Genomic DNA, 24,890 nt, shown 5'->3' with positions numbered 1-24,890 from the left:
ATCTTCTTGACAATGGGGTGTAGTAATATTGATGCAACACACATGGTAAGAACCAATGGTATATCTGCTGCAAATGACGTCGGGGCCGCCACCTTTCTCCTAATAGTTTCAAAAGTTCAACATACAATTGCTTTCCCTCTCTCTCTCCCTATACTGTTTCCCCTCATTTCTTTTCCATATAGAACATAACAATGTGCCGATTATTATTATACAAAGGCAAACAACCCATTTTACTAGCTCATGTAACCGGTTCTCTCTCTCTCTTATAATACTTTTCTTTAGCCTTGAAGGCTCAATTCAAAGGCCCTAAGCAAACTGGAACACTCATTCCAACTCTTTTTCTTTTTATATTAGCTTCTTACGAATCCTGCACATTCCATAATCAACCAATCATTTGACTCACGATTACGTATTGATCATCGACGACCTCTCAATGGTATATTTCACCCTCTATAAAAATAGAGAGAGAGAAAGAGAGAGAGAGAGAACCTAAAAAAAAACGATATTGCCTTTTTATATATAGGGGATGGATTTGGCGTTGGATGGTATGACAGTGAGGATCAAGATAATACCCATATCCCAGGCATTTTCACGTCCGTGACACCTGCATGGAGCAATACCAATCTTGTCCGTCTCGCAGAAAAGATCAAGAGCCCGTTACTGTTTGCCCATGTGCGTGCAAGCACCTCGGGTGCTGTCACTGAAGCCAATTGCCATCCTTGGAAGTAAGTTTCCTTCTTGAGATCCTGAAACCCGATCATGTTTTTCTAAAAAGTTCTTAAAGTTATGGACGGATCATGTTTATGCATAATGGAGGCATTGCACAATTTGAAAAGGTATATCATTTGCTGAAAGGGGGTTGTAAAGATTCTGGGTTTATTAAAAACAAAAAACTTTTTGTTGTTGTTGTTGTTGTTTTCTGTAGATTAAACGGAAACTCCAGAACGCATTGCCTGAAGAATTGTTTTTGTTCGTTCAAGGCAGTACTGACTCGGAGTGGGCGTTTGCCTTGTTCCTAAGCTTTGTATGTTTTTTGCAAAAAGGGGAATATTTTTTTGAAAAGAAACTAAAACAACTTGATAATAGCTGGCCAATCCCAAAGCAGATACTTTTGATCATCAAGAACTCAAGGAAGCCATGCTAAAGACCATTGCACAGCTGAACGCGTGGGCGGAAGAAGCAGGAATCACCGAGCCGTCGCTGTTGAACTTTGCAGTGACGGATGGAGCGTCGGTGGTCTGTGTACGGTACATTAGCAGCAAGACCGAAGAGGCGGCGTCGTTGTATTTCTCGTCAGGCACGCGCTTTGAATGTTATCGACCGGGACACTATCGGATGGTCAAAGCGGATCGACGGGAAGATATGGTGGTTGTTGCCAGTGGTAATAAATGCCTTTTAAATAGAGTATTTCTTGGCGAGACTCTCGAAAAAAAAAACTCACTCTCTATTCTTAGAACCCTTGACGTTTGAAGAAGCAGATTGGTTGACGATCCCCACAAACACAGTGATGGTGATCACTCCAAAGCTCAACGTGCTCCAACAACCGATCAAGGACATGTTTTATGCCGAAGAACGTGGGTTGGAGGTCAAAGTGGGGGGTACTACTACCACCACAAGTACGAGTCAAAACGATGCTATTGCCAGAATACCAGAACCACACGCCCAAATGATGGCCCATCCTATGAGTCAATTGGCAGCATGCTCTTCAATCTCTTAACACAAATAATAAAAAAGCTTGGTGTTGTAGTCGTGGTGGTGAGGCTTTGCTCCCAAAAGTTTTGTTGCAACGTCTCACTAGAACACAACGATGCGTAGTATAGATTTGGACCAATGGCTTTGCGGCCTGCTAATTTCTGATCGTCCAGCTTTTTTTTTGGGGGGATCAAAAAAAGTTAAAAAATAGTTTTTTTTTTGGGGGGAGACAAAGCGTAAATAAGGGAGGTTTCTCTCTTTTCTTTCCCCCTTTTTTTTTTCTTTCTTTCTTAACCATCCTTCTTACTTTTTCCACATACTCCCTCTCTTCCTTTTTCTCTTCCTTGATCTTCTTTGTCGATCCTCTTTTTCCTTCTTACTCAACCAAACGAACCAAAACGAACAAAACGGACGCAAAGAAGATGCTTGGTCTCTCCACAGAAAAGTACGCATCTGTACGGGGCAACAAACGACTGACGGTCATCCTCATTGGCATCATCACCTTCATCCTCGTATCCGTCCTCACCTTTTCACGGGCCACCTTCGGCCTGAGTTCATGTGGCCGCACGATCCGAACGTTCAACGAAGCCGTTGCATTTTCAACATCTTCCTCTCCACAACAACAACAACATACAACGTTTATCAATCTGAATGGAATTGAGGCCACTGCAGAGGGGAAAGAAAAGCAAGAACATGTCTTGATTTTAACGCCGCTCAAGAATGCCTCACCCTACTTGGCCCGCTACTTTGAACTGATCGACCGAATGACGTATCCAAAGCACTTGATATCGATTGCGTTCCTGGTCTCGGACACGACGGATGACACGGTCGAGTTGCTCAAGGAACAGGCCAATGTGTTTCTGAACCGACGGGATCCTGAGCAACGGTACCATCACGTTGCGATCTATGAAAAGGATTTCAACTTTGAATTGCCCGAGGATAAGCGACACACGTTTGAATTGCAGCCGTTGCGTCGGTCGTACATGGCGCGGTCTCGCAACTATCTCTTGACGGCTGCGCTCAGAGAAGAACATGCCTGGGTGCTCTGGTTGGATGTGGACTTGGTCGAATACCCAACGACGATCCTCGAGGACCTCATGAGCGTGAATGTCGATGTGGTCGTGCCAAACTGTCTGCGTGAAACGGAGGACAACTCGTTTTGGGGTTACGACAAGAATAACTGGCAAGAAACAGAACAGTCCTTGGCTATGCAAAAAGATCTCGACCCGGTAATTTTTTATCTTTTTATCTTTTTCTCTCCCCCCCTCCTTGGATTTTTTTTACTTACCCCCTTTTTTTTTTTCTTTGTAATAACGTTCTTAGGAATATGTCTTGTTGGAAGGTATGTAGAGATTCTCTTTGGCCTGTTTGCAATCGATAAGGAGTCGAGAGAGAGAGAGAGAGAGAGGGAGGGAGAGCCGTGGGGAGGACAAAAAGGACAGTGGGGTCACACGCAATTGATGAGTGATACTTTGTGGTACTACACAGAGAGAGTGTAAGACCTGCGGGGAAACAATTACCGGAGATAAACTGTTTGATTAACGAACGAACGAACGAAACCGGGGGACCATTCTAGGCTATTACGAGTTCCTGACCAACCGTGCATTGATGGTCGATATGCCGACTCACTTGGGACAGCTCAACAAGGTGCCCTTGGACGGTGTGGTAAGTAGTAGTAGTAGTAGTAGTTGTATATCTTGAGAGGGATAGAAAGAGCTGACGGGTGGGTGTTTTTTTCATTTCTTAGGGTGCGACATTCACACTCGTTAAAGCGGTGGTACATCGTGAAGGTGCAAACTTCCCGCCCTATGTGTTCCAGCACCAGGTTGAAACCGAAGGATTTGCAAAGATGGCCAAGGCTATGGGCTTTGGTGTCTATGGTCTGCCTGGTTATCTCATCTACCACGTCATGAATCAGTAGAGATCCTCCTTAATGACTCCTCCTAATGACTACTAACTTTTTTTTATAACTACCCACTCTTAATGTTTTCCCTCTATATATACATAGACACAACAGCCTTCTCTATACATAGCTCTTTTTCATATATTATATATACACACTCTCACACACACTCACTCACTTACTCCTCTCTCTCTCTCTCTCAGAAAACCACACATAGCAGCTCTTTTTAATAATAATAAGAATAATAATAATAATAATAATAACTGTAAAATAACTACAACATCTTTATAATATTTGATGATTCCCCTGATTTTCCACAAAGTAGATCGCCCAGGGATAGATAGATGGTTGCACACACATACATACATACACATGTGAAAGTGTGTTTGGCACGGACTCTTTATCCATTTTCATCCAACTATTTGTATTACAAACAAACATCATATGAAGATTGTTCTTTAATAAAAAAAACAAAAGGGAGGAAGAATTCTATACAATGCAATCTATCGTTTTATGAGAGTTGAAGATGATGATATGCAGGTTGTTGTTGTTGTTTTTTTGAGTGTGTGTAGTGTGTGTGGAGGAGAGAGTGTGTAATGAGGTATGAAAAGCAAAATGGCTGTGTATATGCAAGGTGTGTGTGTAAAAGTGCTGTTGTTGTAGTAGTTGGTAGTGATAAGAAGGGAAGAAATATACATCATGACGACAAAAAAGAGAATTTTAAATGTCACGAACAATGGCGTGCATGTCAAGGTTTTCGTAGCAGATACGGTAGACGGTGGTGAAGAGAGGGAATTCCTCGACCATGTTGCGTGCAGTCAAGAACTCGTTGACCTCCTTGGCCGTAAGCGTGCCCTGGAGCTTCTGGCCGTTCAACAGCTCAGCCTCCAACACATCGATCGACTTGCCAGTCTTTGCAAATGCCTCGGCGACCTTGCGGTTACGGCCACCCATGCACGTTGTCAGCAAATCTGCAACACCGCATGATTCTATAATAACAACCCGGGTTAGAACAAACAAGAAACTAATTACTACTGATATCACACACAAGAAAAAAACGTACCAAAGAAAGTCTCGGTCTGAACCACATCGCCAAAGAAGGTCTGACCAAACTTGCGCATCTCCACCAGCCCACGACGCACGATCGCCGACTTTGTGTTGCTTCCAAAACCCAGACCATCCGATAATCCTGCACCGACGGCCACCACATTCTTCAACGCACCGCACAATTGAACACCGACATGGTCCTGAACAACGTTGATACGGAAATAAGGTGCGTCAAACAGCTTGTGGAACACCTGACCATCGGCAATGTTGGTGCAGCCAACCGTCGACTCACAAAACTTTTCACGCGCAACCTCGTCTGCAATGTTGGCACCACTCAGTGCAGCGCAAGGAATATCCAACACACGCGCGATTTCTTCCGAGAACAGACGGGTGCCCTGGGGCGTAATTTCCAAACCCTTGATGAGCGAAATGGCACGGGCATTCGGCGCCAGGTGACCCTTCATCTTTTCACACACACCGCGCACAAACTGGTGCGGCAAGACAAAGACAATCAAGGAAGCACCTTTGCAGGCTTCGACCACGTCTGGAATGGCCACCACGTTGGTCGGGAGCGACACACCGGCCAGGTATTTCACGTTTTCGTGCTTGGTGTTGATGATTTCGGTCAGGTTTTCGCCATTCACTTTTTCTTCAAAGACCCATTGGCGCACAGTGGGTGCAAAGACGTCGCTGTGTCGAGCCGTGTTTTCACCAATGATCTTGGCAATAGCAGAACCCCTATATACATAAAGAGTCAGCATGACAGTACAAAAACAAAAAAAAAAGGGGGGGGGAGAATGTGATGGATTTTTACCAGTTGCCGGAGCCAATAATGCAAACGTTTTCGACAGTCATGATGATAGTGTGTTTTAAAGAGGTTGTTGAGTGAGTAAAAGAAGCAGGGGCTCAAAGAAAGAGGAAAGAGAGAGATAACAGGTGCAACCAAAGAAGCGCAAAAAGTCCGTTCCTTTTTATCTTGTTTTTTTTTGGTGTCTCGCTTTGACGGGCCAGCCTGTCACCGTTCTTGTTTTGGATCGGATCTTTGATTTTATTGACTAAGACGAGTTTCATGAAATAGTGTCGCTGTTGTTTAAAAAAATTTTTTTTTTTTTTCATGTGCCTGACACTTGTCATTTGATAATCAACTGTAACTTTCCCTGTTTGTAACAAATTCTTTTTGGTCCCTTGCATGTGCTTCTGCCTGCCTGTCACTCACACATGAGAAAAAGTCTCTGTCAATTCTCCATTTGTACATCGTGAAAGAAGGGAACAAAAGAGGGGGAATTTGAAACATAGGATGACGCTATACATTGACCTCCCCCCCACCAACCATTAAACAAGACCCGACCAGCCCGATAATTTGGCTAGCTTTGGGTTTAAAGAAAGGGGGGGACAGAGAGCTTATACGGGTGACCCGGCAATCGAATTCCGAATTCCGATGATTACCAAATACGTTTTCCTCCCATCGATTAGGCCTGAAAACGCCTTTGCACCATGAAAGGTATGTACACTCTCGGAACTTTATCTATCTTTGGGGAAAGAGGGGAACTATGCCTCTTTTAAAGGAGACTGTCGCAATAGCAAACAGGCTTTTGTCAAACACAACACAACACACACACACCTGTCAACTAAACACATCCACTTAACACGCAAGAGAACAATTTCACTTGATATAGCAAAATAGCTTAAAATTGTGTGTTATTCTTTAACAAATGTAACAAAAAGAAAAACTTTATAACTGCCCCTCTCTCTAGTCTCCCCTTTCCCTCCCCATCCCACCCATCCACTCCTCCTTTGTATCTCTCTCTCTCTCTCTCTCTCTCTGTGGCAACATCAAATAAACACTACTATCTCTCTCTCCGCTTTGAGCGCATTGTAAGCTGCTGTGTTAAAAAAAAAAAAGACCTCCAGAAATTTCTTGCTGAGTTCCCGCATCAGATCACACTAGATAAAAAGAACTTACATCATAGTTTTCTAACACTAGCTCTTCTACTACTAAAAGCCGATAAACGGTGTTTTTTATCGGCCGATCCGCTCCTCAAACTACTTGTTTAAAAAAACTAGAGCACTTGACAAGTTTTGCCCGTAACTACTGCTTTTCAGAAAATCTGATTCCCTGTTGTTTCAATTTCATAAATTTCACAACAGACGAGTGAGAAAAAACGAAACATCCCACCTTCGGAATTATGTAGCAAAAAGAAAAAGTAACGGTTCCTGGAAGGGAAGCGTTCTTTCCTTTCGTTTATCAGTGCATGATCATATATTCCGCTGCTGCTTCTTCTTCTTTCTTCTTGCTGCGTCTTTCCCGCTAAAAAGACAGAGAGAGAGAGAGAGAGAGAGACGCATAACAAGTCCCCCGTCCAAGAGAAAAGGTAGAAAAAAGTTACACCAGCACGTCATTACAGAAAATAAGAAAAAGGGTCCTAATTTATTTCCGATCCGTCCTCCGCCCGCCAACCCCCACCCCCACCCCCGCCACTTTTTGCAGAAAAAAAAGTATCATGACGGACACACACACACGCAAAGTCCCATTTGAAAGCATTGCGCATTTTATCTACAACGATCCAGAACATTGCGCATCTTTGTTCTACTGATTGCTTTGAGATAGAGCAGCCACAATTCTTTGGAAACATGCCCATCGTCATTTTTTAATGAATGAGCCACGTGCGGAAGGACGATCGTTCAATTATAGAGTTTGAAGGCGGCTTTTTGTTCTTCTTCTTCATCCGAAACTTACCAGTGTGGTAGTAAAAAGTACGCTAACTCACGTGAGTATCCCATTTAAACAACATCATCGTGGAGTAGTCTTGTTCCACAGTTTTAATACTACGAATATCATGTCTGTGGCTCTCTTTCCATTGATATATATTCCCGGCTCGCTCATGATCATCCTGTTCTTTCGATCAATTGATTGATTTTCTACTTATTCTATCCCAGTGCTTCACAAGTACTTCACATTGTAATCAAAAGTTTTACCTGTCATTATAAACACACACCGAGTGCCAGAACCATCGTACTGTAATGTGTGATGATCATATAAGGAGGGGTCAAAAAGCCACATTAAGAGAAAGATGCTGTGAGTATGGGGATACAACAACAACAGCTCTAACTGTATCAAAAAGTTTGCAATGAATACTTCTTTGATTTACATAGTATCGTACTACTACTACTATTGTAACATTTTACAAAGGGTAAAAAGGAGATAGAACAAAAGAAACAGTGATTCATGCTAGGATAGATGGAAATGTGGAAAGGGGGAGGGGGATTCAGCATTATGACTTGAAGCGGAAAAAAACCTTTTTCCCGAATATGTATCAAAAACATGGGCACACTCTCAACATTTGTAACTTCTTAGTGTAGCATTCCCGATATAAAAGGGCCCAAGAGGAGTACATGGCAATAGTTGTAACAAAAAGTGATTTCATAAAGTATATAAAGTTAAAAACTGCTTTTTTGTTGTGTGTGTGTATGTGCTCAATCTTGCAGGAAAAGAATAGATCAGCTTCTTCCTTGCGACTTGTCAAGACATAGAAGGATATTTACAGTAAACACCCAACCCATAAATCATTGAATATATATAAGATCAATGTATTCTTTTGCAACCTCTTTTACCTTAGCATGAAGAGCCCTCCAGGTATACACATCACTGTAAATGTGTATATTCTAAATGCATGTTTACTCCTATAAAATGCTGCTGCCAGCAGGAACATAAAGTCAGTGCAGATTTTAATGTGGAAATTCCCAGTGGTCCCCGCCATTTCGATCAAACAGTCAATCACACTCTGAAAGTAAAATAATCGTCACCAGTCAAAAAAAAAAAAAAGCATATTAAGTTGCGTGCTTTGCGTCGAATGGAAAAGCTTTGAAAATAATCAATTCTGAAGATGATCTTCTAATGCACAAGTGAGCATTAATTACCAACTCACCCGCCTACAGACTCTGTTATTTCATTAGTTTTTTTTTTTTTTTTTTTGTATGTACCTTGATCATAGTATTACCGCTTGCCAGACCTTTTTTGCGACGACATGATCCTTGCGCGCTCAAGACAACTTTTTCTTTTATATAAAGTTTACATCCTATGCCAAGTATTCCGATCATAAGCATCCCCATAAACCCTGCCATCCATACCAGTATGTAGGAGATGTATAAGACATCAAAGCTTACAACAGTCAGGCCACCACTAGGAGAAAAAAGCACTCGTGGGTTAGCTTCACAGAGAACAATGGTACTTGTACCACTCTAGCCAAGCATACACACAAACCACCAAAGACATGAATACAGCAGCTTACACACACCCAACACATTTTTTTAAAAAAAAAAAGGCCTTATGTCTGTGACATATAGACTTCTTGTAAGCCTAATCAAAAAAAAAATATATAAAGGTGCTGTGCTCCGTTATCGAGATAATCCAGCTATAGCAATTATGGGGAGTAACAAGCGAATACGTCGTTAAGATAAGAGGTCTGCGAGTCATGCCTTACCAATAAATGTGACCTGAATTGCTGCTGTTGGTAGCCTTGTTGAAACTAACGCGCACTCTACCATTGATGCTATTGGCAAACGAATTTTTGCCTTTGAAAAAAAAAGACACGCACGTTAAAAGGTTATCACACTTGAAGGACTGTGGTTGCCTCACCAGGTTTGATTTTATGCTCTACATAATAGGCTTTATATCGTTGTGTCTTTTAACCTTTGGAATCGCAGAAGCTTACAATCGCTTACAAAATTAAAAAAGTTAGCTATAATATCATCAAAAAATGAATAAACATGTTCCTCTTTGATCTGAGAGCGGTGATAACGCGTCACTAAAAATCAACTTGACGCTACTCGTAGCTCTGTACATACTACTTGGTTATGGATTCAACTCTCCGTCAGTTGCAACTTTTTATAGCTACTGTACACTATGTGAGGCTCAAAGCTAAAAGAGCAAAAGTTGAAATGCTTGAAATAACACTCTGGCTTTGTTCACTCTTAACTATAAGCAGTTGACCGTTACGCGTCACAACAATCGCAACAAACAAAGATGTTGAGAAGCTAACTGTAATAGAAAAAAATGGGGTCAAGGAGACACAAAGGGAGAAAAATTCGGTTTTTGTACAGGATTTCTCCTAATGATTGGCGGGTTTTTTTTTTCATTTTGGCGTTGGGGGGAGTCTTTTGATTGGTGGTGTGTTTTTCGTGATTGGCAGGAGGTGAAAATTACAATGGCAGTGTAATTTGTGATGTTGGCAGAATTATGAAATTCATGATGGCAGTTGGGAACTGTAATTTTGTTCCCTTCTTAAAAATAATTTTTTCTTGAGCTTTCTGACTTATTGAACATTTTGTCTCTATCGATACAGTGAGGCACAAACGAAAGAGAGTGCCTGATCCATCCTTAACAGTCATCAGCGATGACTTGGTTAGTGAATACAGATGACGTTCCAATATGATGTATATACAAGAAGTTCTAACGTGGAGTATATACAAATGTTACACCGGATGGGACAAAAAAAAATCTACAACCAAGGGATACTCATAAGGTTATATACTGCTTATTAATCAACCATTTACTCCCCCCACCTCCTCCACCACCAGCACCCATGGTCTCCTCGACATCGACTAGTACTGCTACATCAAAACCAGTATCTACAGCTGACCAAATTGCAAGCAAGGCAAATGAACGAAATAATGCTACTGCTAATGATATTCCACCGCCTCCACCTCCACCACCCATGCTAGGACAAACCGTTCCAGCTCGATCAACAAGTGCTAGTACTACAGCAACAAATATAGATCCAAGTATACCTCCGCCACCGCCACCTCCGCCACCACCAGGTGGAAGTTCAATTCCTGCGCCACCTCCACCTCCACCAATGCAATCATCCACATCATCAACAACAGCAGCTCCTCCACCGCCACCTCCCCCTCCTCCCCCTCCTCCTGGTGGACCTGCTCCACCACCACCACCACCAGGTGCACCCATGCGAAAAATGTTACGATATTATCCAGATGTTAAATCGCGTGCACTTCAATGGACTAAAATGCAACATCAAGTGGTTGGAAAAACAGTTTGGAGTGATGATGTTATTGATGAAGACGCATTAGAAGATGAAATGAATGATCTTGGTGTATTTAATTCTGTCCAAGAATTATTTGCTCAAAAACAAATCCAACATAAAAAGCGTGTTTTGGAAACCAAAAAACAAGAAATTTTCATTTTGGATCCTAAAAAGATTAATAGTATTAGTAAGTTTGATTTGGAGTTGTTGTTAATATTATCAAGAAGAAAAAGAAAACTAACATCATATAATCCCTTTTTTTTATTTTTTTTTAAAAAAAAAAGATATTTCTATTTTGGCAAAACTTAAACATGTTCCATTCCCTACGGTTGTAAAGAAAATATATGCTGTAGAAGATCCTATATTTACTGAAAATCTTCTTAAGAGTTTACAAGAAAATGTACCAACACTAGATGAATTGGGCAAATTGTCTGTCTTTGTCAAGGGTGCATCTGAAGAAGATTTGGAGTCATTATCTCGTCCTGATACATTCTCCTATGAGGTAAAAAGAAAAAAAAATCACAATTGTTTATGATTTTAGGTAAACTAAACCATTATTAATTCATGATATATATATTCGAATTTTTAGAATGGTACCTGAAATACAGAATATGCTTGAGGCTTAATTTTGTGATGCGAATCTTGAAGAGGATAATTTACGACATCCTTGTCCCTTATAACACATAATGCTGACAAAAGGTTTCACAGTGAAAAACTGGTATTCTTTATAATATTACATTCAACCGGTATCGTATATCCTTGGAAACGCATGCAGATAGAGTACCCCGCTGACAATGGAACGTTCATATTATATTCAACACTGGATGTTATGGTTGATTTGGTATCGTCAGCACTTGGTGATATTCATTCATTATTACACTATTGATCATACAGAGCGTAGTAACAACATCGTAATTATATATATGACAACAAACACAGTATAATTGTAATTTAATATATGAACCAAAAGTAACGAGAAATCAATGCCAGGTTGAAAATTGGAGGTTTTTATTGTGTGTTTTGAAAATAACAAAAAGGATCCAAGTCAATTTTTTTGCAGACAGCGCTCGCAAATAGACCATCTTGTCGCGCAATGTATAGTAAATTAGAGTGCTAATAGTGTATTAAACAAGTGTGTCAGCATTGTGACATATAATTATTCCGTTCCCAAAGACAAACCACGCTTTTTGATTTTTTTTTTTTACCTTTGTAGCTCTTGGTTTTATGCATCATGATATGATCGTCCGTGACTCGTGGTGGGTATCCATCTATAACAATGTATACTTTTTTTACGATTAATATACAGAATAATGAGCCTAAAACAAGAATTGTTTGTATACTTTCCTTGTGAGAATGGTGAGATTTAACATCACTAGATCCACCGGATAAAGCAAAAACAATCCCAATCGCCCCACCTCAAAAGGCAGCACCATCAAAATATAGCACCACACAGTCAACGCGGGGGGTGTCACAGCAGGGAAAGCTGTCAAGCTCATGGGATATGCTACAGACCGGCCCCTCCTATACCTTTCAAGTCCCTCAGTATACAACAGGCCTGGGTGTCACATTGCAGCTTAGATAGCCACGCTGTCAGATCTGTTCTTCATCCATGCATCTCGCAACCCCAATCGCCCCACCTCAAAAGGCAGCACCATCAAAATATAGCACCACACAGTCAACGCGGGGGGTGTCACAGCAGGGAAAGCTGTCAAGCTCATGGGATATGCTACAGACCGGCCCCTCCTATACCTTTCAAGTCCCTCAGTATACAACAGGCCTGGGTGTCACATTGCAGCCAAGATAGCCACGCTGTCAGATCTGTTTTGTACGGTACGATGCATTTGGATCTTCTTGTACGATGGTCTCGAAACATCAGGCGCTAAATATTGGTTTCGTTATAATTTAGTATTTGGCTGTGGTATTGCAGATGAAAAAGTGGTCATACATTACATTGTTAAACTATAAAGAAAAGAAAAAAAGGACACGATGGTAAACAAAATTTAATTCTAAACGTTTGATGTTGTTTCTATATTCAGCTTACCAAAAAAAAAAGAAGAACAAATCTAATCCGCTTGATTATCATAATAGGAGCAATCGATTTTAAACATCGTCCAAGGAAAAAAATAATAATCGCCAAGGCTGTAGTTTTTTAGCCCTACTAAGATCTGTGTTCACTAACCAAGTCATCGCTGATGACTGTTAAGGATGGATCAGGCACTCTCTTTCGTTTGTGCCTCACTGTATCGATAGAGACAAAATGTTCAATAAGTCAGAAAGCTCAAGAAAAATTATTTTTAAGAAGGGAACAAAATTACAGTTCCCAACTGCCATCATGAATTTCATAATTCTGCCAACATCTTAAATTACACTGCCATTGTAATTTTCACCTCCTGCCAATCACGAAAAACACACCACCAATCAAAAGACTCCCCCCAACGCCAAAATGAAAAAAAAACCCGCCAATCATTAGGAAAAATCCTGTATGTGGTTGTGTGCACGGTTAGCTTGGCCCCTTCCGAAACTCAAAGCAATGCAGCATTCAATATTGCCATTTTTAATAAGATCCGAGTAAATAAACATGCAAGTAGTGTTCTGTCACAGAATCATGTTGTAGCACGTGTGCTGTGCTACAAGCAAGAGAGAAAGTCTGAACAGAGTTGTTGCAAAGAAGCAATAGACTTAGAGTGGCGGCATAATGACAACACGCCCTTAAGACCTCTTTTTCGTTACTGCGTTCCTCTTATACAATGGAGACCCACGAATCATGGTATATAACAAGTCCTGATTAGGTGAATATTTTTTTTTTTTTGAAACAGGCTATGATAACTCATGGATTGACAGAATTTTCATGCTGCCAGAACAGGAATAGTAATTCTCTCGTTCCACTTTTTCTCTAATATGAGCATGCTTCTGAAAGAGTACCATGTGTTCGTGCATCTAGATGATGTACACAATAACCCGTTGCTCTGTATTAGGATCGATACAGCGCTTCTATCATTATTTCGTGATTTAATTTGCATGTACACGCTTTTCTTCGCGAGATCTTCTAGTGAGCGCGCGTTCTCATTATAACAGAACTTCTTGCTGTGCCTTTTCCTTTTTTTTAAAGCTTGCGCAGAAAATTCTTGTTCTAAAACATACGCGGGTGATGGTATCCGCACGGTGGGAACTTACACGTAAGGTCACTGCTGCTGCTGCTGCTGCTGCACATTTGTATTCCTTGATGACTGCAAAGTACGACCTAGTTCTTTAAGCGAGTAACACAGCCCCGACCATGCTGTTGTGTTGATGATGATTCAAAGGCTAATAAGCTTCCTGTTTGTCCATCCATTGGGTTTGTTAGCCACCATCTAGTAGGTGCATATGGTCCAAGTCAGTCGCGCGGCTGAACAGTTTTGTTTTTCAATGATATAAACAAAAGGAGTGTTACTGATGATTACAATCTTCAATGATACGTCGTTGATACACAAATTCTTGTATACTTTCAACTTTTCATACAATGTCTGCTGCTTGCCAAAGACTCCTTATCTCTCCCTTTTTGCATAGAAAGCCTAAACAGCACGAGCTACATATTTGACTCAAAATGCTCCATATGCACGGACCGTGTTATTGTTTCATAAAAAAGAAAACACGGGGGACTATGTTGTTTTTTTTTGCTTTGAGGGCAGGATCCGTTTTTAGAACTGAAAGATAATCGACCATAAGCAAGCAGCTGAAAGCCATTTTTGAGCTTAAGTTTGGCTGACAGCAACCGAATCCACATTCATAAACATTTTTTATTAAAAACTCTTTTTTAATAATGACACGTATTATACCCCCACTCATCGCGTAGAGGTGTAGATCATTACGGATCACACTTTTATATATTTGACTGACGGAACAAAACATAAAATATAGATATACGTCTGGCGTTGTGTTTCCCTTTTACAAAATGTGTGTGTATCTAGAATATAGTAGTAGTAGTTGCAAGTAAACAGAACATTTTCTCCATCGGAGCTACTCAAAAAAAGATCATCGGCTATCGTAAATCTATAATATAAGCTTGTTGTCTATGTTCCCCGACGACATTGAGCTGTTGCCCTGAGCGCGCACGGACCACACGTTGTGCAAAAAGTTTGAAATTTTGACAAGAGTAGCGTTACTATGGTACAAAACTGGTGCTACAATAATCATTATGAACGGCTATTCTTGCTGTAGTCGCTCGCGGTTTTAAATTGCGCTCGATGCAATTACATCACGTTGTTAAAGAATTACACTGTACAACTGAAACAAGGAAGGGGCCCCTGACTCGGGAGGAACGTCGATCTAACAAGGCTGTATCGATGGTGGTAGAGCAAACAGTTAATAATTCGTTGAGTAGTGACGTACGTGTGTCAGTGCATGTGTATGATTTCTGGCTCTAAAAGTTAAAGGAGGGTCAGTAAACTGAGAAATACATGCGCTTATTGGAGATCACTAATGCTGGCTGTACTTTACATAGGATGCTCAGCAGGAGTAACTATGGCTGATGTTTCTAAATATGTACAGCACATACGTCGAGTTCCCCAAATCTTGGGGTTAGGTTTAACTTATAAAAAGGCAGTGGGGGTCCTTATTTTTCATTTTACCAAGGTCGGAGAAAGATGTACTCAAAAAAAAAAAAGTGCTTCCCTCACCGGCATTTTTCGAAACAAGCATAAAACAGGGCCGATTCTTTTCACTTTTCTTTCTTTCTTGTTTCTTCTCTAGTAAGCTTGGCTCACTCTTATCTTAATCTGTTACACAATACACATGTCATTTTATTCCCATAACAACTCGCAACCTAGCAACGAGGGTCGACCTCCACGAGAAGGAGGAGGAGGAGGAGGACGGCCTCAAGAACAAGAAGAAGGACACTATCTACAGCAAGAACAACGACTCGAGGACCAAGGACAAAATTCTTGTATGCAGTGTGGTATGAGTTTTGGGAGCGAGAATGCCGTTCGTCGACATTCACACTATCAATGTCCTAACGGATTCGAGCATATTGGTGGTGTTGAGCATCCTGTTAACCCAGTACGACGACGACGACCAAGCAACAACAACGATGCTCGTAGAGCAAGTGAACCGAGAGCGCTCTCTTTGGAACACTTGCAGTTGCAGAACCCTGGTGATTATGAATGTCGGATATGCCACTTGGTGTTCGACTCAAGCCAGCTGTTTCAAGAGCACATAGCAACCCCTCGTTCTCAGACGTCATGTTTGGTGTGTGGATCGCACTTTTTCAATCGTTCGTGTTCGTATATGATGGTCCACCAAGGGTCGCAAAGCTGTATGGCTCGTTTTGATTCTGCGATATTGGAGAATGCATGGCAAGTCATGGGCGAGACGAAAAGTAGCGGGTTGGATGGGAGTGAAAACAAAGTCAACAGGAGAAGATAGGGATATAGAACGATGGCATCACTACTAACGGTAGTAGTCATGGTATTGGTAGTATGTACTCATCAATAGACCAAAAAAAACCACTAATTAACTTTTGTAATGGATATACCACCCCCGCTCTCTCTCTCTCTCTTTTATCTCTTTTTCTTTAACGCTTTAAGCCAGCCCATATCCCCACTTTTATATATATATATATATACCCGCTCCATCTTTACCGTTTAGTAGAAATACACAAGTCAACAAAAGTTTTTGCTATTCACTCTTATTCTGCTATTTTTCTTTAAAGAGATAAAAGATACTATTTCTGTTGTAGTACCCATGGCAAGAGTGTGATGATAGAGGTGAATTGCTTCGGGAAGAGCAAAGCGAACTTTATTGTATGGTACATTTTTGTTTTCTGTTGGTATATGTATGGTATTTTATCTACAAAGGGAGAGGGAAGAACAGCGGGGAGATGTGCAATGAGTTATTATGTGTGAAATTGTAAGAGTACTATATACGTGCATGTTACTACTTGTGAGTGATTGAAATAGCTTGACCAGCGCACACAACTATGAGCGAAGAAACCAGTGCCGGAGAAGACGATCAGCAGTCGGTCGATTTTTGGGGTCCTTATCCAAGCATTGTTCCATTACATCCAGTAACTGAGGCGTCACTTCTTCTCCAAGCCGACTTTTCTGCGGATAGTGAACAGGTGCCTTTCGTATCGCCGCATCCTTGTTTGGGTGTTTATTAAATGGAGTGACACCGTACACCATTTGATACAGTATGATACCCAAAGCCCAGATATCGGCCGGTGGACCGAGCTAATAAGAAAAGAAAAAATAGAGTCGTGAATATGCTATAGAGATCAACACATTAAAATGGGAAAAGGGGGAGGAATAGATTATTACGGTACCTTATACAGTTCTTTCTTGGCCTCCTCTTCGTCCAAATCCAAATCATCCATGTCTTCTTCATTATTGTTTGGCATCGTACTAAAGATATCGTCAAGGGCTTCTGGTGCCATGTAGTTTGGTGTGCCATACTGTAACCATAGGTCATTGAGAAAATTTAGTAACTTGAAACTTTCCCCTATATTCCCCTTTCTCTCTCTCTATATTCATATTTCCAAGTGAATGATAACTTACAATTGAGTTTCTTCGGATATTCATCGTGTTCCCATTGATCGCCTTTGCGATACCGAAATCTATTATCTTAACTCTACCCTTCACCATGACAAAGTTGCCAGGCTTCAGGTCTGAGTGTACAATCTTTCTTTGATGTAATAGCTGGGTAGCTTCTACCATCTATTGTTATTTTTTTTTTGTTCGTACGTTAATAACAACAATGATATTTGTAAAAAACCAGGATGAAATAAAAAAAAACCAGAGTCCACCTCCATTGTTCTGTTTCTCAATGTCGCTTTCCTTTCCATATTCAACTTTTTTAAACGTTTACCTTTCGCCAAAAATGCCTAATTTCGTAAATGTTGAGCTTGTTGTGATGAAGATAGCTAGCAAGATCAATTTCTCCGTATTCAAAAAGCTATTTGTTTTGTGCGGGAAAAATTTCAGGTCAGTAATTTATGCAGTATGATTTTAATCTTTTTCTTTTGGACAGTGTAAGATAGATATACACTATCCGCCCATCTATTACGAAATCCCTTAGCTTACCAAACGCAATTGGCATTTACTTCTCGAAACCTCGTAATCATACATTCGTATCACGCAGTCATTGCCTTGTAATTGTTTTAAAAGTATAACTTCTTCAATGTACAAGTCAAACTGGGTTGTATTGAACCTGTCAATCATGATATCTTTCAACGCATATTCAGTTCGGTCTAAGCCCATGACTTTGTATACACGACTTGATCCACCGGACTTGATGTGATTGAGTTGGACATATTGTTTACCTCGAAACTTTCAAGTCAGTTAATACAAATGTACTGTAGAAGTTCTTTTTGACAGGCTTCTACTTGCTCTATCTTTCTTACTCCATTCCATTCAACATGCTTATTTGGTACTTACGGTAATCATATCAAAGCCCGGTGGCAGGTCGTTGGGTTTACTCGCTTGTGGTGCTGATGGCGTTAAGGGTTTTGAGGGCGTCGGATGGGGTGTGCAGGGAGCAGCCTGGGCTAATGAAGGCGCGGGGTGACCTTCTTGTCGTGGCAGCTTTTTTACGGGTGGTTGATTGTCCAAAGGACGTTTGATCTGGAAAAGAGGCATACAATACGGGGTCAATGCATGGCTCATCCACATTCCAAAGCATGGTATTACTTACAGGACAACTCGGTCCGGGAGAGGGCGAGCACTAGATAGAAAATCAGAATATTTCGTTTGAGAACGACCGTACTACTAAGGACACACGATTGACTACTTACACTTGGCTGTCTTTTCTCCTTTTCTGGTAGCCTTGATTCATTTTTCTATTACCGAAGGGGCAAAAAAATCAGTCATTATTCACCGTCTCCTACTATGCCGTCACTTTGGATAGTACAGGGAAAAGAACCTTTCAAAACTTACTGAAACATCTTTATCCTGACATCGGCCCTGTGATTGCTTTGCCTTCCCTTTGTGATTGTCATATTCGTTTGGCTATTAACAAAAACACAGTAGCGAATGAATATCCTCGTCCAATTCTTCTTCTTTATCGTACGCATCTGCACTTACAGTCAAAGGAGATGTGAAATCCGAGCCGCTCACGGTATTACTATGATTAATGTTAAGCGACGGTGTCCCTTCATTGCGCGTGATACTGTCTGCAGTGCTACTGCTGCTGGCTACGGGTTGGTTTTTTGCTGAAAATGCTATCGCTGACAGTGATGGTGATGGTCGGATCGCTTGCGCAGCTGGTGCTGCGAAGGTTTCTGCGTTCGATAATCGATTTGACAGTGGTCCGCTATCATTGTGATAGCTGTTGGTTTTGACCGTATTGTTATTATTCGATAAGGTTGTAAAGGTTTTAGTGAGGCTGCTGACGGTACTTGTACTTGTTATGCTAGCACCCGATGTCGATATATTAATCGGACGGTTAGGTCTTTGGTTAGGACAGATAAAGCCCCGTTTCATCGTAGTGTGTTCTGGCGTGCCAATAGACGGTGATCGCGTCAATGAAGGCTGTACCGATTTCAGAATTCAAGTACTCAAGTACATTAGTGTTTACACTTTTTTTTTCTCTTTCTCTTCTTTTTCCCGCACCCTCAATTTAAGAATTGCTTGCCGTGTGAAGTTTCTTAACTTACCGATCGTGGAGAGCTTGGTAGTGTAGAATGAACTACGGATGTAACCTGTAAGCAAAACGTTAGAGAGAATAAATATACTTATTCATATTTCGTGTCCTTCGTTCCTGGTTTAAAAGCAGGACGTTTATACATACAGGGGTAGAAATGGTGGTGGTGGCAACAGGTACAATGACATTGCTGATTTCTGTACTATTGTCATTATTGTCGTCGTCGTCGTCGTCGACGTCGTCGTTTTTCCAATTGAGATAACTAAGGTCAGGGCGTTCAGGTTCCTCATCGGATGACTCCAAATCAGGATTACTATTTTCGCTTTGTTGTAGCTGTGCACCGGATGAAGTTGAATCACTGTCGTTGTCGTCGTCGTCATGATTGCGATAAACAGGGATAGACGTCGCTGTAGTAGGTGTCAACGCATGGTTCATACGTCGGTTGTGATTGTGTAGGGTCGATTCAGTAAGAGCAAGGGAACACGGTGAAGAGGATTTGGAGGAAGATCCAGGCGATTCACAAGACATGGTTAATGTTCTTGATAGTTGACAAGACATGTAACTAGCCCAAGTTATGAGGAAAAAAAAAGTTATGTGGACGCGAAAATGACCTGGCGAAAAGGGTGCTGCTTAATTCCGACAAGACTCCGTGCAAAAAAAATTAATTCACCCCGCATAGTGCTAGGCCGCTCATATGTCTCGTACAAAGTGAATAGTATCGCTAGAGCTACTGAATGTGAGCTGTGGGTGATCTTTATCATGTGGCAGCTGAAAGTTATATCAATGTCACCTTGATAAACCTGCCTTTCTCTCTAAGCTTATCCAAAGTGCCAAACCAGTATATTAAACGCTTCAAGGACACAACCAGGGAAATGAATACACTTAATGAACGCCAAATCCCAAGCTACGCTACTAGTTCAGGTCCAGAGTACGAAGAAAAAGAGCGGCATTAAGCTAGCCTGAATAAACAAGCTGCCACAACAAAATGAGTAAGTGATACTGTCTTATTGCAGATAATACTTTAAATAAAGTTTGATAGGCATACACCGCCAAGGAGCATCACACATCCTTCTTTCTAACTATACTTTTCACTTGCTGCTTCGTATCGTGTTCATCACTGCTGCAGAGACCATGCGATACTTGTTTTGTAGCGATCGCTTGAAGAGTCAGTTGGTTCAATACAACATACAGTTTGGGCAAGTTCATACTTTGTCTCCCTGCTAGTGTCTATAGACCAACATATCTGGTACCACCTTGAAACAGCAAGAAAAAGGAAACCGGACCAGTGGGTCCAGCTAATTAATATTTTGTCTTGGCTTTTTGTATTTTTAGATATGAGCAATTACATCATGCAAAAAGAAATATCGTGAATTGCTCATACCATAATGATATTCGATGGATTGAATATATATAAAAGAATACTTATCATCCTAGTAGCTATTATATAGAAAGTGCGGAGACAGTAGCGATGCAAGCATACATGATTCTATACTTCTATAAGGAGCAATTACCGTGATCATGACGGTGGTACATGAGTGGGTACGGGCGGAAAGTTTAAATTTTTTGCCATGATGACAGGCCCAACGCACAAAAAACAAAGAGCCAGGGGGTGGGGCATGTTTCCATACGGAAGGAAAAGGATGATGCTGGAGATGTATGTGTGCGCATGTCTGTTTATGGGGAGGCCTGTATCGAGACACACATATTACCACCTGCCTCCTGATAACTACAACAAGAATGATGCGCCATCAATGTTTACATAGCCACACCATGTATGCTGTGTTGGTATGCCCATTTCCTCCCGAACAAAACCCTGTGTTTAAGCGTAGATTATTCAGCCCGCCCACTCTTATTTCTTTTTTTTCTATTAAGCTTTCTTTTTCGTTTTTCTTATATTCCGTCTCTATAATATTCTTTTCTCTCTCTCTCACCTTGTCTCTTTCTCTTAGAATTATCTCTTCCTTTACAGTCTACATATACTATCCTTTTAATACCTCGTTTTCTTATTATCATTAATGGCCTCCTTTGCGTCCGTCAACCACCCACCTTTCGCATATGACCCCAGCTGCAAGCCGACCAAAAGCATCTTGAAGCAGAAATCTCGATTGTCCCGTTCCTCCTCCTCATGGCTTTCCACCATCAACTCGAGACTTTCCACTGCTTCCATGAATTTTGGTGCTGTCACAGCCGACTCTCCTAATAACAGCAGTAGTAGTAGCAATAATAATAATAATAGTATACCACCATCCCTCGTTACCAATAGCAACAACAGTAATAACGATAATAACGATCCACAGCAACAAGTCCAAGCTCAGGAACCAGCACCGGCACGATCATTATTCAACTTTAAAAAATTCATGAATGCCAACAACAATAATAGCGACAACAACAGCATTTCCTCTTTCAACTCGTTACAAGACTCACATTCACTCGACACAGATGAACTTGCTCCCGACGAACTCAAACGAGTTCGGTTTTCGGTCAAGCAGTTAACGACAGAATACTATCCTTATCGTGCGCCAACGCCACCGCCACCTGCTGCTGCTGCTACTGCCAAAGAAAGTGAGGACGGTGACGACAAACAGGAAGAAGTAAAAGGCGACGATGATGATGACGATGATGAACCAAGCACAGCAGGGTCAGTCGATGCTCCTGAACTTACTGAAAATGCGGCAGCACTACTATTGTCCGACAGTTCTAAACCAAAGGACGACGACGACGACGGCAGTGGCGGCGATGGTGATGCCAAACTCCAAAAGGCCGCCTTGTGTGACAATAAGAAAAAGACACCAACCGAACTGTATGAAATTGCGTGCAGAAATAAGGAGGAAATGCCTTTGCCAGCCTTTATTATAAATTTGAGTCGGGTACATATACATCTTTATTTTAAATTGCATGAGTCTGCTTCTTTTATTAACTCATATCTTTTTATGTGGAAAATAGTCCGCTTTTTTGACGAAAATCGATCTTTCAAACCAGGCTATGAACCGTCGGGTGGTAGAACCAATTGCGGATGTATTGGGATCGGGTTTTGACTTGCAAGAGCTTATCTTGAAAAATTGTGGATTGGAGGATGATGTAAGTAAACAAGAGGCTATTTGCAATAGAAAGCAGGATAATGCTGTATGCTAAATGATTGGTCACCACACGTTATAGGCTCTCAAAGTGCTACTTTACACACTATTGTTGAATGATACGCTGCGACATCTCAACTTGGCAGACAACAAGAAACTCAAAACAACCGGTTTCAAATATATCGCCATCTATGTCAAAGGTGTACGTATGAAACCTACCCATGAGAAATGAAAATAACAACTACGAGAGAACAAAAAAAAAACTGACAGAAAGAACCTGACTGTAGTCCCACCACCTTGAACATCTTGATTTATCAAGGACCAATCCTGACAAAAAAGCAATCCAGTATCTTGCACAGGCGCTCACTGCTTCCCCAACCGCAGAAACTTCATCTTCACCTTCATTAAAGCGACTCTTGTTGGATGGCTGTTTATTGAAACCACAATCCCTTGAAGTGCTTGCATCAGGTGTACGCAAATCACCGAATTTACGACATATATCCTTGCAAAGCAACAGAATCAACAATCAAGGCGCAATCTGGTTAGGTGTCATGTTGCGTGACTATGATAGTCCGGAAAACATCAAGGGATTGGAGTACATGAACTTGAATAACAATGATATCCGTCAAGGTGTTCAGTATATTGCACAAGCGTTGCGTCGAAATCGGAGCTTAACAGAACTGCATTTACATGATTGCAAATTGGATCCCAAGGCCTGTGCTTTTATTGGCGAAGCATTGGTAAGTTTTGTTTAAGAGTGTTTTGTGGGTCATACAAAAATCAGTTTTTCTATTAATATGGATAGGAAAGATGCGTGTTTTTCAAGGAATATTAGATGAATTAATGTTACGTGATTTTTTTTATGCTATATAGAAATATAATCAAGCATTGGCCAAGTTGGATATTAGTGCAAATAGTTTGGTTCAACCTAGTGCCGAAGGAGTAAGTATCAAACAGGTATGATTTGTTGATTATTCAATTATAACACTGATTGGATCTTTTTTAGATTCTCGCTATCAAACAAGCGCTTTATGTAAATTGGAAGCTGAAGGAACTGAACATGTCTGGATCTGGTTTGGGATCAGAAGGTATAAACATTATCGAAGATGCGGGATGGACATGGTATCTAGTAACGACGCCATATTAAATCGGATAAATGAATGTTGATCTCTTTAGCTGCCATTTATCTCGCCGAGTGCCTTCCTGAAAATCGATCATTGCTTCGCTTGGATCTTTCAAAGAACTTGGGCATTGATCTTGCCGGTATGTTGGCCTTGTCAGCCTCTGTGCGGATCAATGATACACTGACATTTTTGGATGTCAATATTCCAGTAAGTGGATGAGAGAAAAAGAATGTCTCCCGTATGAATAAGGGTCTGACGCTAACGCTATCTCATACTAGCCAAATGATCGCGAAATGGCAAGGACTCAAGGTGATATTGTTGCAAGATGTACCAAGAATGCCCAGAATGTGTCATCATCAAATGAACAACAACAGCGAGGACAGGAACAGGATCAACGAAAGGAAGTTCAACGTACGGGATCCCAAAGCTCTTTGGATCCAAATGCTATGGTTACAACCGCCCAGTCCACAGCACGATTGACGTTGCAAGAACGGTTGGCAGCTGTTACCCGTGGCAAATCGAGCCCAGCTGTCAATAGCAACAACACTATTAAGCCAACGCTAGCAGAAAATGCCAAGGCCACTACTCCTCCTCCCCAACAACAACAACAACAACAACAGCAAAAGAAGAAATCAATTGTTGTAGATGCAGAAATGGTGACTACGGCTACCACCCAAGTCAGTTTGTTTGAGGATATGCTCAAAGCAGAAGCGAGTCAACGAGATGAAGTGATGGATGCTGTGCAGCCACCGGGAGATGTAATCCGGGTATGTATTTTCTTTTTTTTAAAAACTTGATCAAGTGGGGGTGTGAAGTAGTAGAAAGAGAGTTTACGAACAAAAATTAATTACCTTTTACCATTATATCTTTAGCAAGTGTATGGACAATGTCGAAAATCGCAAACTGTGATCAGCGCACACATTCCTAAAGTGACAGACGATGATGAACTGGGTAAATCATTTGACCGGTGTCTTACTATCATGAGCATTTCTTTTCGCTGACATTTTTTGTTTTATATCATAGCTCAACTTTTGGTATTGAATGATCGTTTGACTACAGCTATCAATCGATATCAACAACTTTTCTCGGCAGAAACAACCACAGCTACTACTACTCCAAACCCAGCAGGAGAAGAAGAACTGCAGCATCAACAGCAGGAGCAGCACCAGGAGCAGCACCAGCAGCAGCCGGAATCTGCTATGGAAACAACCAAGAATGAATCCAAATTAGAGGAGGGCAGTAGCGTGACCACATCATCTAGCTTTCTCTTAGAAGGCACTGAGCCACCATTGTCAACTTCATTCGAAATTGGGGACGTGGATGAAGACGATGATGATGATATGGTTCCAATGCGACATCCGTCACCTGGAATCGAAAGTCAATAAAAGAAAAGAAA

At 41.2% G+C, this 24,890-nt stretch overlaps 8 protein-coding genes across 8 annotated transcripts; 5 read left to right on the top strand and 3 right to left on the bottom strand.

Annotated features, from left to right (window-relative positions):
• Nucleotides 1-191: 191 nt before the first annotated feature.
• On the top strand, nt 192-1,717 carry BDB00DRAFT_771988 (nucleophile aminohydrolase; the record flags this gene model as incomplete). The annotated part of the gene is made up of 7 exons (XM_053120009.1): nt 192-242; nt 355-436; nt 524-725; nt 785-836; nt 926-1,024; nt 1,087-1,381; nt 1,455-1,717. 7 exons carry the CDS (start codon nt 192-194, stop codon nt 1,715-1,717), a joined length of 1,044 nt encoding a protein of 347 aa, XP_052974974.1.
• Nucleotides 1,718-1,949: 232 nt separating this feature from the next.
• Nucleotides 1,950-3,776, top strand: BDB00DRAFT_31877 (Anp1-domain-containing protein). The gene is made up of 4 exons (XM_053116918.1): nt 1,950-2,921; nt 3,016-3,034; nt 3,269-3,357; nt 3,440-3,776. The coding sequence occupies exons 1-4, from the start codon at nt 2,115-2,117 to the stop codon at nt 3,611-3,613; spliced, it is 1,089 nt and encodes a 362-aa protein (XP_052974973.1). The 5' UTR covers nt 1,950-2,114; the 3' UTR covers nt 3,614-3,776.
• Nucleotides 3,777-4,315: 539 nt separating this feature from the next.
• BDB00DRAFT_772024 (glycerol-3-phosphate dehydrogenase [NAD+]) lies at nt 4,316-5,497 on the bottom strand (the record flags this gene model as incomplete). Its single annotated transcript, XM_053120014.1, has 3 exons — nt 4,316-4,584; nt 4,659-5,380; nt 5,457-5,497. The coding sequence occupies 3 exons, from the start codon at nt 5,495-5,497 to the stop codon at nt 4,316-4,318; spliced, it is 1,032 nt and encodes a 343-aa protein (XP_052974972.1).
• A 4,727-nt stretch (nt 5,498-10,224) lies between these two features.
• On the top strand, nt 10,225-11,284 carry BDB00DRAFT_877175 (formin family protein; the record flags this gene model as incomplete). The annotated part of the gene is made up of 3 exons (XM_053127579.1): nt 10,225-10,870; nt 10,968-11,185; nt 11,273-11,284. The coding sequence occupies 3 exons, from the start codon at nt 10,225-10,227 to the stop codon at nt 11,282-11,284; spliced, it is 876 nt and encodes a 291-aa protein (XP_052974971.1).
• A 384-nt stretch (nt 11,285-11,668) lies between these two features.
• Nucleotides 11,669-12,257, bottom strand: BDB00DRAFT_847064 (uncharacterized protein). Its single transcript, XM_053125199.1, has 2 exons — nt 11,889-12,257; nt 11,669-11,796 (listed from the first exon to the last, which is right to left on the bottom strand). The coding sequence occupies exon 1, from the start codon at nt 12,177-12,179 to the stop codon at nt 12,000-12,002; it is 180 nt and encodes a 59-aa protein (XP_052974970.1). The 5' UTR covers nt 12,180-12,257; the 3' UTR covers nt 11,669-11,796; nt 11,889-11,999.
• A 3,196-nt stretch (nt 12,258-15,453) lies between these two features.
• Nucleotides 15,454-16,083, top strand: BDB00DRAFT_877174 (uncharacterized protein; the record flags this gene model as incomplete). Its single annotated transcript, XM_053127578.1, has 1 exon — nt 15,454-16,083. One exon carries the CDS (start codon nt 15,454-15,456, stop codon nt 16,081-16,083), a length of 630 nt encoding a protein of 209 aa, XP_052974969.1.
• A 551-nt stretch (nt 16,084-16,634) lies between these two features.
• Nucleotides 16,635-19,824, bottom strand: BDB00DRAFT_877173 (kinase-like domain-containing protein; the record flags this gene model as incomplete). Its single annotated transcript, XM_053127577.1, has 12 exons — nt 16,635-16,889; nt 16,982-17,110; nt 17,214-17,372; nt 17,524-17,610; nt 17,739-17,984; nt 18,093-18,278; nt 18,349-18,378; nt 18,449-18,493; nt 18,591-18,662; nt 18,738-19,184; nt 19,310-19,354; nt 19,444-19,824. 12 exons carry the CDS (start codon nt 19,822-19,824, stop codon nt 16,635-16,637), a joined length of 2,082 nt encoding a protein of 693 aa, XP_052974968.1.
• Nucleotides 19,825-21,311: 1,487 nt separating this feature from the next.
• BDB00DRAFT_877172 (uncharacterized protein) lies at nt 21,312-24,879 on the top strand (the record flags this gene model as incomplete). Its single annotated transcript, XM_053127576.1, has 10 exons — nt 21,312-22,163; nt 22,240-22,374; nt 22,453-22,572; nt 22,658-23,110; nt 23,244-23,312; nt 23,377-23,458; nt 23,547-23,701; nt 23,773-24,261; nt 24,367-24,445; nt 24,518-24,879. 10 exons carry the CDS (start codon nt 21,312-21,314, stop codon nt 24,877-24,879), a joined length of 2,796 nt encoding a protein of 931 aa, XP_052974967.1.
• Between the last annotated feature and the right edge of the window lie 11 nt (nt 24,880-24,890).

This window comes from Zychaea mexicana (assembly GCF_025766255.1).
Source record: "Zychaea mexicana strain RSA 1403 chromosome Unknown BDB00scaffold_103, whole genome shotgun sequence".
Taxonomy (NCBI): domain Eukaryota; kingdom Fungi; phylum Mucoromycota; class Mucoromycetes; order Mucorales; family Lichtheimiaceae; genus Zychaea; species Zychaea mexicana.
The sequence above is the reverse complement of the archived record's forward strand: the minus strand, read 5'-3'. Positions and strand labels throughout refer to the sequence as shown.

What these genes read in the sequence shown, in the direction of transcription:
- BDB00DRAFT_31877 (XM_053116918.1), top strand. Translation starts at nt 2,115, where the DNA reads ATGCTTGGTCTCTCCACAGAAAAGTACGCATCTGTACGGGGCAACAAA. An exon ending in AGGTGCCCTTGGACGGTGTG is followed by an intron (nt 3,358 to 3,439) that starts GTAAGTAGTAGT and finishes TTCATTTCTTAG; the next exon opens with GGTGCGACATTCACACTCGT.
- BDB00DRAFT_847064 (XM_053125199.1), bottom strand. Translation starts at nt 12,179, where the DNA reads ATGAGCTTGACAGCTTTCCCTGCTGTGACACCCCCCGCGTTGACTGTG.